Genomic DNA, 11615 nt, shown 5'->3' on the forward strand with positions numbered 1-11615 from the left:
TCTCCATTTGTTTAATTATTTCTTAGTTTGTGATGTTAATCAGCAGGTGTGCTAGATGTTTCCAGTTCACACAGACTTCTAAAACTGTAGCACAATTAATATGGCTCAGAAATGAAACATCACCAGCTCTTCCACAGTTTAATACTTCCAACTCTTATTTTTTTTACTATACTATGTAATGTAATAGAAGTGATAAATCATATTTTTGCTCTTAAATTACAAATGACCACAGTCACATTTACTTTGCGGTTCTACAATAACTCAGTGGATTCTGCAGATTAAACATGATGGGAACAGTTTTGTTACAGCAAGAAATCACACGCAGATGAGTTTGGATTATAGAGATTGTAAATTAAACTTTTTGACTTCTGATAGGAAACTGATTGTTGTTTCCTTTTAGCATGACTCAAAAATAAGTCTAAGAGTAGAAAACAACTACTTAAAAAATAGTTTGTTGATATGAAATTAGCCAGAAACCATGTGGAAAAAACTGAGACAAAAATTTAACTTTTGGAAACAACATAGTGCACAATTTTATTATTTGTAGAAATTAATACAAAAGTATATACTTTCATCTTTGAAAGGACTAAAATCCATTAAGCTTTATTGAAGTCTGTGGTTATGTTGTGACAAAATGTGAAAAGGTTCAAGGGGTATGAATATTTTTGTTGGTATAGAATAATGTTTAAAGTTGGAATAGCTGATTTTCACAAACTTATTTGCTGACAAAACCATTCAGGCATACAAAGTCCAGCATCTACACAATATTTTCTGCATTGCAGATAATGCATGACTTGGATATAAAATCCCCTGTGAAAATAAATAAGAGCATTCAGTAGTCCTGTCATTTCACACAGTAGAGACTTTTTATACTCTTTGTTTGTGAATCGCTTCATTATAATCATAGGATCCCTTTTGCTTATTAAGCGAACAATGCACTGCTCTGTCAGAAAAAGGCAAAGAGAAAAGTGTTTCATTATTATTAACTGTTTGCAAGATCACACAACAAGATAGACAATCTTTGTGAAAGGAGCTGCAGAGAAATAACCAAAGATCACACACTGAGATCTGTGTTGTTGTCAATGCAAAGGTTTTTAGTAACCTTTTCATTTCCACTTCATGCAGTGGGAGGAATCCAAAATTAGCCTGTATAAATTACTCTGGGTGACTGTCAGTGTCAGAGTTATTACTTCACTTTAATATGCAGGAAAGAAGCATGATAATGAGGTTGATTCCCTTTCATAATTAAGCTCACCCTAAGTTGAATGAGCAATTCTGTGTGTTAGAATCAGTGCTGCCTTTATTTTAGGCCACATTATCACTTTCTTTTGAGCAGTAAAAACTTAATTACATGTGTAGAGAAAATATTTCAGACTAAAACATGTCACTATTGCTGAAACAATGAGCCTACGATGAGGTTACTTGGAAGAGTAACCTATAATGACAAGCTTTCTACTGCAGTTCTTCAGGAGTTCATCAGTTTAACAGAAAACGTTTTGACCAATATTGAAAACAAAAGACAAATCCTGAGCTGGGAAATTTATTTAACCTGGTTTCTTTTTAGCTACACAATGACACCAGTAAATTTGTGATAAAGTGACATTTACCCAAGACTTATCTAGTTTTTTTAATATTTGGACAGTGGAACAACTGGGCAGAATCATGTTTTAAATGTTTCAGATCTGGTGAAAACATATTACACTAATCAAAGATTGATGAATTGAAAACAGTTAAAATTGTTTGTTTTGCACCATTGGAAAGTTCAACTTGTCCCTCAGCAGATTTAAATATTGCACCTTCGTTCTACCCAACATTATAAACTGATGGGCTGGAAATTCATTCGACCAAGTATGATGTGCAATCTTTTTTTTGCATTTGACACGGTTGGGGTGGCTCTGACTCAGGAGCGTTTTGTGATGGAGAAATGGTCGCAGTGTTCAAAATTCACAAAATCCATTTGCAACAAAAGCATTTTTTGCTGCAAACAATATAGTCAAAAATCCCATAAACCCAGATCATTCACTGCTTCAGGTAGAAAATAACATCTACACCAAAGCACATCAGATGTCTGCTTGATATCTAATTTATTTCTTCAAAAGAATAAATATTTAGGGAATTATTTATGTGTAACATCACACTTTGTGACACAAGTCCCAACGTAACATTAGATATGCTATGTGTGTCACTGAATCTCTTCTGATGATTAATAAAAAAGACTTCTGACAGGCCGTCAATAAATTAGTTGCAGTGGATACGTTTATTTTTCATTCTTAAATGGATTTAAGCAGCTGCTTTTCCCTGTTACAGTGCTGTGGAAAAATATTGCTCCCTTTTACAGATTTGTAGTTTTTCTCATTTGTTACACTTGGATGTGGCAGATTATCAGGCAAATATCACCTTGCAGGCTTTGTTTTTTTTTTTTTTTAAGTTGACTCCATGTGAAAAAGTAATTTCCCCTGTTCTTTATGCTTGGAACTAAAGTAGCTTTTGAGATTAAAAAAAACAAAGATCCTAGCATTTATCAGTAAGGACAAAGTCATCTCTACGGCTATGGAACTCCAGTACAATTAAAGCTGAAACATGAAGTGATGAACCGTCACAGTAAGTGAAAAGCTACAATGATCCCCAAGAACTTAGGGAAAATATTCTGTGTACTGACGAGACAAAAGTGGATTTTTTTGAAAGGTGTGTCCTTTAAATCTGGCTTAAAACTAGCCAACAGTAAAACATGGTGGTGGCAGTGTCATGGTTTGAGTTTGCTTTGCCACTTCAGGACCTTGACTAATTCTACTCATTACCAGGAATTTCTTCAAATGTAATTCCTTAAGCTAAAACATACTTGAATTATGGATTGAATCTGCATCTGAATGTTTGAAAAACAAGCTAAGTAAAGATTCCAGAGTGGTCTAGTCAAAGTCCGGACAAAAATCAGATTGAGATGTTGTGAAATGACCTTCAATGGGCTCAAAACAATCAATCTAATAAGGGTGAATTAAAACAATTCTGCAAAAGTGGGTCAAAAATTACATCAAACAAAAATAACCAGCTATCACAAAAATTTGTCGGCTTGGTGGCACAAGCAGCTTTGAGGTTTAGGGGGGATTTTGATAATTAAAGAGTCATATTGCCTTTTGAGACCTTTTAGTCTTATTTATATTGTCTGTTTAATTGCTTTCTTGATTCTTCAGGTCATCAGTATTCAGTACTAATAATAAAATTGAACTCAGCTGTCCAAAATGTGGTTAATCAGAGTATAATACATATTTATAATTTAACAAGGTTAGGTTATTTAGGATGTTATTTACCTCTTAATGAATAAAATAATTTTTAAAAACCCCCGGTTGTTGTTGTTTTTCCAGTTATTCAAGGATTGTTTTAAAAAAGTATGTTCGTCATTTTTAATTGGTGTCAGAATTTATTAGATTAGCGTGACCAAAGTGGGTAACATAAAGTCAGATGGATGAACTGAAGAACAGCAGCAGTACATAAAAATATCCTTTCATATTCATGAGGCGTGAAACTGAAAATAAAGCTTTGTGACAGAAATTATGACTCACGCAGGTGTATAATTATTGTGTAGGTAGATTTTTCATAAATAGTTTTAAAAAGTGGAAAAATTTTTCCTGATTCCTTAATAAGAAAGGTTACTCTTTTATTACATTTACTTGAAATGCATAAATCATGAATAATCATTCCACAAATTACGTAACAGATGGCAGGTGGAGAGGTCTTACTGACAGAAACAGAAATTAAATAAACTGAGAGGGATGGAACCTTTTTATTCCCCTTAGCCATTAAATCACATCAGTGAAGGTTGATGGGATTTCTGCTTCACTGAAATCCCATCAGTGAAGGGACTGACATTCCTCAAATGCAAGAATAGTGTCCACATCAAATTCATTTGGTAGTGAATTTGATGTGGACACTATTCTTGCATTTGTGATGGTAAATGGTAAAATGCTATTTTGTTGTATAATAAAGATCAAAATTAGTCTGCCACCTAATGACACAAATAACACACTGACCTGCAGCTTATAAAGCTTATTGGCTAAAAGGTACAAGTGCAAAAGCATCTTAAAGCCTAAATGAAAATTGACTTGCACAAAGGGAGAGATCTTACATCAAAGATTATAAAAACAAAGACTTAGAAATGGAAGGTGAAGCTTTGTATGCTCGTCCATTTGGTGCCTATAACTGCTTATTTCCTAGTCAGTGTTTCAGTGGAGACTGTACAAGTTATAGGATAAGATTATTATTACTATTATTATTAAGCATGTTCTTAGGCAGGGGGATAAAACCTGAGTACCTGGACAATCACGACAGAGCCATACTAAGAAAAAAAAAAATAATGAGAATAAAGTGGTGCGAGAATAGAGCCAAGTCATAATATTGCAAATTATACAAGAATATTGTCGTAATAATATGATAGTCATATTACGAGAATAAAGTCATATTACCAGTAACGTAATATTTTCACTTTATTCTCACAATAGTGACGCTATTCTAATAATTGTATGACGTTATTTTCATAATTTTATTTTTTAAATTTTCTTAGCATGGCCCTAATAATCCATTGTATACAAAAATCCACATCTATAGAAAAACAAACAAAAATACTTGTTTACAATCTCTACAAAGTCCAATGGAAACACTGTTTTCTTCAGCAGGGTTGAGGAAGCTGGTCATAGTCAGCGGACGATGATTGGAGCTGAAAATATGGAAATTACGAAACACTTTTGAGCAGGATCACAATCAGACAGTTACCATAGAATGTGTTATGTCTTAAAATGGCCCAATCAAAGTTCAAAAGAAAATCAACAAAAAAATTGGATGTTCACAGATTTTATCAGTCCAAGAATGGGTGCAATTTTTCTGTCTCTCGATCTGCAAAACTGGGAGAGACGTATCCACAAACACCAACTTTTGGTTGGTCTATCGTATATATTTGCAATTCAAATTTGTAGGTGTTGGTGTAATGATTTTTCCAAAGACTTTTTTGTCTTTACCATGAAAAGGTATTTTGGTCTAACCTTGTGTATTTCTCAATATTCAGTATTTTTCAATATTAGATTATTTGCTCCATGAAGAAGGTGAAATGTCTGTGATGTGATTTTTGAAATGACTTCAATTTTCACAGGGATCATACTTTTAATTTGTCCCTGTCATGATTTGAATCAACACACAGCAAAGCATGGAAGAACAAATCTGAATCTGGTTTCTTTCTGTTTATTGTATCAAGAGAAGCAAATAGACAGTGGCTGGTAATTTTAAGCCTTTCTTGGCATCATTCTCTGTTTCTCTGATGCCCTCATATGGAACATGTGATTATAATTATAGTGTAATCCATTTTACCCTGAGTTACTAAGATGCATTATTTTTTTTCCAGGGCTTCTTTGTGTCCATTATCTATTGCTATTGCAACGGAGAGGTGAGTTGATATTTTTTCTGTAAGCATAGTTATTGGAGAGCAAATGCTAAAAGCAAATATAAATATAGCAGTATAAATTTACAGGTTGCAAAAGAATTTGCTAAAATATCTTAAAGTACTCCAATTACAAAAGCAACAAACCCATTTTGACATGTTCAAATTATACGCTGTTTTTTACTTAATGTTTACTCTACATTACTTGTTACTGAAAACTTTTCATTCAGCTAGAAATTGAATATAAAAACACAAAAAATCACTTTGAACCAAGAGAAAATTCATATTTCTTAAACTTCGTCTTGGGTTAAAATGATTCATCGGTGAATTGTTTCGCAATGTTAAAAATATTCAACATGCTTGAAAAAAATAAGTGCGGTGGCAGTATTCTTAATTTCTTAAACTACTGAACTCAAAGTAACACTGATGGAACAATCTCCACGTAAAAAAAATAAGTGAACATATACTAAAAAAAACTCCTTGTCACATTTTGTGACCAAAAAGTGAATCCCTGTAACAAATGTGTTTTTAAGGATATAATTTGGTCCACATGCAGACCCAAGATCAGCATCTAAGTGTTTCATTTCACGAGAAGCTGACATATCTAGAACAAACACATGAAAGCTTGAGCAGTATCACTGCAAATATAGCAATGTGTTTTAGGCAAGTGTAGGAGAATCTGACAGACAATCAAAAGTTATGTGCAACTCCCTAAAATATCTGTTATGTCACAACAGAGAAACAGACAAAGCTCTCACAAAGTCAATGCATCCAATGTTAGGATAATATAACATCTGCAAGTTAACATGACTGGACACTTTAACATGCATACACATATTTAGATTTTTTTTTATTTTTCATTTTTGATCTCCTTTGTGGTATATATATATATATATATATATATATATGTCAACTTAATATCTGTACATTGTGAGTGTGAAACAACTTCCAACCTTGTGTGTGTAACCGATACAAGTTCTTTTGGCGAGAGTTCACAAGTATTTAATATAACATGATCAGCAGGTGTTAACTTATAATAATTTGCCCACCACACAAGTGAAGTTCTGGATTCTGCAGTCGCTCCAGGACATTTTTCTCGATAAGTCTTTTAATCCCTCAGGAGTTTCTGTAGAAGAATCTCAATGTACTGCTCCAAAGCAGGGTTAGATAGGTTAAGGACATTGCTGTGTTACTGCAAAATATCACCTTATTCACTTAAAGGTGAAATAAAGTCAGCATGATATTAAAAAATAATTTCGGTTTCTCGCAGGTTCAGACAGAAATAAAGAAAACATGGACACGCTGGAACCTTGCCTTTGAGTGGGAGGGCCCGGTGGTCTGCGGTCGCTACCGTTACGGCTCCGTGGTCGTAGGTCTCAACAACAACAGCACCAGCAGTCAGTCCCACCTGGCCGGTGGAGGCCTTTCCACACGCTCCACCACCCTTGCTTCGAGTCGAGCTTATCGAAGCACGGGCGCGCCCTCCATCAACGTGCATGCCACCCTTCCGGGTTATGTGATGACAAACTCTGATCCCTCCATACCCGAAGAGCTGGAGGACAGCGGCCCCAAAAGAGTGGACGATATCTCACTCAAGGAAAACCTGCCTGTGCTGAATATAAGTGCAACTGCTGAGGATGAGGAGGAAGAGCTGTAGCTGGCAAAAAATGCAAAAAGAGACTGATTAAATTTTCTACCGGTGGAGCCGTGGAACTCTTTACTTTCTTGTGTAATTTAAATTCTGACAAAGGTAGCTAACACAAATGAAAACTAAAAGCAAAGGAGCATTGTGAACTCTGTGGATTAGTCAATACTGAAATTAGTTCCAGTGCCCGACACGATTCATAAGTTTTTATATGGCTGAAAGGACTAATCAACAGGTTCTTTTTTTATTCTCAAGAGAGACTCAACGAGACACTCGAATCATATTTATACCTGGATTTAAAGAACTCATTTAACCCAAGCTGTGACTCTGGTGCAGGTGTTAAAAGCAAGCATATTCATTTTATACATTTGACTTTAACTTTAATATCCACCTGTAACAACTCATGCTGCACTGGTAAGAAGGGCTTTTGGGGCTGTGATATTGCACATTGTAAAAAGAATGTGGATGAGAGGATTGAGACAACAAAAGAGCCCTTATTTTTGTCATGAAGAAAACTCCATTTATCCAACTGCCTCTGGAGGCCACTCAATAGATGTGTCCTTAAAAAACGAGAAGCAAGCTCCTGCATACAAGTACTGAAGTTAGAAACATGTACCTAAAAAAGTTTTGGAAGCTCCTTCTTTTTCTTGCTGCTAACTGGTGTGTACCTTTAATTAGGATCACATCTGAAACTAAATGTGAATCTCCAGTCAGAAGAAGCACAGATTATTGTTTACATAAAACAGGGTGTTTGTAAGATAGCAGTGACAGCACAGGTAGCATGACAGACATAAAAACAAGTTATTGCCTGGAATGTTGTATTGATGAAACATTTGTTTTTAGAAAGAAAAAAAAAAGTATTTTAACCTCTAAAGATTTAGTGTGTGCTATATTTCTCCATTACCTCCATTGAGCAGAGAATAAAATCTTAAAATGTTTTGTTGGGTCCAGAGAAATTTTCCATACAATGTCTTTTATGAATTTTATGTTTTATCCTAGTAGATATTTGAATCACTGTTTCCTACCTTGCTATTTTGACTGTCGTATAAAAATAAGAGCATTTTGCAGAGAGTGAATTGGATATTTTGAAAGTCCTGCTGCATCTTTGAAGTACATATTGTTGTTGATGTGCCCCTGGTCTGAAAGGTGAATGTTTGTTGGGATAAAGTCTGTAAAAATTGCAGTTTCTGCTGCATAAGGTCTTGGTATGTTACTTTTGCTGTGATGTCATTGTCTGCTTCTATTTATTTTTTCTTTCACATAATGTTTAATGGTCTTGGCGAATTGGGGAAATTCCAATGTTCTTTGAGTCACCAAAGAAGGTTGGAAAATTACTAGCAAAATAACTCAGAAAGTAAGATACCGGTCAATTTCAGTTTCAAGCATGCAGCATGCTGAGGTGAGTGGATCTTCACCATTGCAGATAGTAAAGTGTGGTTTATTGATGTTATTATATCATTTGAGTCAAAGTTGTGTTGATCGGTTTTAGTGCCTCTAATGTGCAGCATTGCTACTTACATGGAGAAAGATATGCCGTTTTCATGCAGCCAAATTTCTTATGTCTAAATTGATTTGTTGCAGTCAGCTTGTGATCAAATTGTTAGTCCTACTGTGTTGAAGGGTATTAAGAGCATTATTCCATATAGGTTTGTTCTCCTGTGCCATTAAAGTGAAAGGCAGAAAGGAGAAGTTATGTGACAGGGGTTGGAAACAATTTTTAATTTTCAAAAAAAGGGTTCCAAAGATTATTTATTGGTTTTCAAGTTATGGAAAAGCCACTCATACCAAAGACAAAAGGGATAATTCAAATTATTATTAGTGAATTTAGAAACCTTCCTTCATTCTTAACTTGTCATAGTTCTGGAGAATTTTAAATAAAGAAATTTAACCACCAATAATGTTGTGGTTTAACAAAGAAAGAAAACACTACAAGGTAGCACTTTACAGAAAGTGGAATTAATATCAACCCTCGCCCATGCTAGCTATAGCTGAAGCATGTGTAAACTGAATAGTCAGAATGAGCATTGTTGTTTTTTAGTTGAGATAAATAAGAACTGAAAGAATTTACTGCTGAATCCAAATTTTGTACGTGTTGCTCTTCATGCTATCATTGCAGCACAGCTAGCTGCTAAAGGAAGCTAACAGTAATGCTGCAGAACAATGAACTATTCAGAAAATGAATACAAAAGTAGTATTTTGCACTTAAAAGAAGGAAGTGTTAGAACTGAAACACAGTGGGATTTCCAGGAAGACTGTGCTACTATGCCACAGCTACAAGAAGTTAGTCTTAACTGTTGACTATAAGGAAACTCATTGACATAGGAATGTCATTGACATTCCTATGTCAATGAAAAATATTTAAACAAATATACATGTCAGAAAAGTATGTTGATAGAAAACTGTAAAAGACAAAAAGATACACTTTACTACAGAATGCAAAAACTCCCTCCGTTTTGCACCTGGTTATTCCTGAGGACTGTGGTCACAAAAATGTTAACATATGCAAGAATGTTGCATACGTCCTTGTGTTTGTTTTTTCCACTTTGAAAGTTTGTCTCTTTGAAGACATTTGCAGGCGTAAATTCACTTTCTGCTTGTCACAGAAGAAGAGATTCATTTTAATAAAAAAATACTACCTATGGCGTTCCATTTCAGCTGGAAAATCTGTGAGATTTCACCTCAATAATCAAATCTGACTTCAAAATCCAACGTAAGTGCCTCATGCTTTTAAAGTTATCAAAACTTTCTAATTTTGCTGTCATTTTTTTAAACTACTTGTCTATTTTCCCAATTTAATGTCTGTCCAACCATTGTCACTATTGTAATACATATCAGATTGATATTGACTAATTTACCTGAGTGTCTGGGTGACAGGGATGTTCCATGACACAGAGTAAAATGTGGATCACAGTCACATTGTGAATAGTTTATATCGTGTATTTTCTAAAGAATAAGTCTGCAGTTATATAAAATGTCTATTTTCTTTACTTGAGCTTATTTGTTGAGATTTTGACACAAAATTCTGTATAATTTTTAGTTTTTGTTCACATAATTTTCTATCTGTATGGCTTGTAAGTCATTTTTTGTTTTCCACATCAAAATCAGCATCTAATTTACTTTCAGTTAATGTGTTGGCTGTGAAGCTGTGCAGTACATCCAATTACAATTTAGCTGTGTTTTTTTTTTTTTTTTTTTTGCATGTTCGTCAGTGCCTCTCCAGCTGCAGCAGAAGCTTTAAAAGTTGACTTGAAAAGGATTATTTTTAATCTCGTCTTTTCATGTGCCAAGAGCACTCAGCTGTTTTTCACTGTGATTATTGTCTGTGTCTTTTCGTGGTTTCAAACATATACCACTCTTTGCTTGTCATTTTGCTGCTAATAAATGCTTAATGTGTGCAGCAACTACCTGGTGACCTGCCCTTTGATGTTCCCTGTTTCAATGTACATTCAATGCTAACCTATTTTTTTATTAACCAAAAGTGATGTGTAGCACTTACATTTAAGAAGAGTAACTTGAAAATATAACCAGACATATTAAAAAATGCAGTTTCAATGTGACACTGTAATGGAAACATTCATCTGATCTTGACCAGGAGAAGAAAAATGCTAATATAAAGTTTTTCTAAGCATTTTAAGGAAGAAATCTTCCTTCAAGAACATTTTGCAAAAGGTTAGTCAGTCATGTCTGGTTATGTACTGTACTTGTGTCTTCTGTTGCTGAACACAAAGATATTTTTCTGACAGTTAAGCCACTTAACTTTAATCTATAAATCTTTCACACATTAAAACCTTCTGAACTGAAAGTATGAATAAGTGTCCCTTCACAAAACTAAGTGCTTAGCAAATAATTGATTTTAACTTTGATATTTAGACACTTTTAACAGCACTGGAACAAAGACACAATCTGTTTCCAGTTTAACACTTAAATCTTTAAAAATTACCCCCGAGAGGAGTTTGAGTGGGAGAAAAAATATTGTTTTACCATCAACAAGAGCATTTAAAAAGAAGGATCAGCTGAAGTTTTATTCTGTATGAATTGCTATCAGCTAAAAAAATTACAGCAGCCCACCCAAGCAGCTTTTAATATCCTTAGCAGAACTCCTTTATGTGTGCATTAGGAGCTAATTTACGCAGTAGTTAATAAACTACCAAAAGAGACTGTGCAATAATTAGGATGGCTGCTGGATAGACAAATAATAAAAACTACTGGATAGGAAGGCATGCTGCATTACTTTGCAGAAAACTGATGAGACGATGAAACTCCCGATGATAATAGCATCTTCTCATTAAAGCCGAAACTGATCAGGAATGTGCATAAACGTCCCGTATATGTAGGGAAATAATGTAGATTATAAACATATGGCACAGATGTGACAGGTCTGGGATTAGCAGGAGACCAGCTGCAGAAGTTTTTATCAAAACTTAAATGCATCACAAGAAGAAATAATTCTAATTGCAAAAGACAGAAAATTATCCCACTGCATGTTTTACAATGTGGTAGCAAGAAACTAATGATTGAGACCCACACAACAGTTGTTTTTAATTTGAT

The 11615-nt window shown here is 34.4% G+C and overlaps 1 protein-coding gene across 1 annotated transcript in view; it reads left to right on the forward strand.

Annotated features, from left to right (window-relative positions):
* Positions 1-10539, forward strand: part of pth2ra (parathyroid hormone 2 receptor a) — a 51279-nt gene extending 40740 nt beyond the window's left edge. The window contains exons 12-13 of the mRNA XM_032568816.1: positions 5387-5428; positions 6693-10539. Coding sequence (XP_032424707.1) covers positions 5387-5428; positions 6693-7079 — 429 coding nt within the window. The 3' untranslated portion in view covers positions 7080-10539. The remainder of the gene's footprint in view (positions 1-5386; positions 5429-6692) is intronic.
* The last annotated feature ends 1076 nt before the right edge of the window (positions 10540-11615 follow it).

This window comes from Xiphophorus hellerii, chromosome 7 (genome assembly GCF_003331165.1).
Source record: "Xiphophorus hellerii strain 12219 chromosome 7, Xiphophorus_hellerii-4.1, whole genome shotgun sequence".
Taxonomy (NCBI): Eukaryota; Metazoa; Chordata; class Actinopteri; order Cyprinodontiformes; family Poeciliidae; genus Xiphophorus; species Xiphophorus hellerii.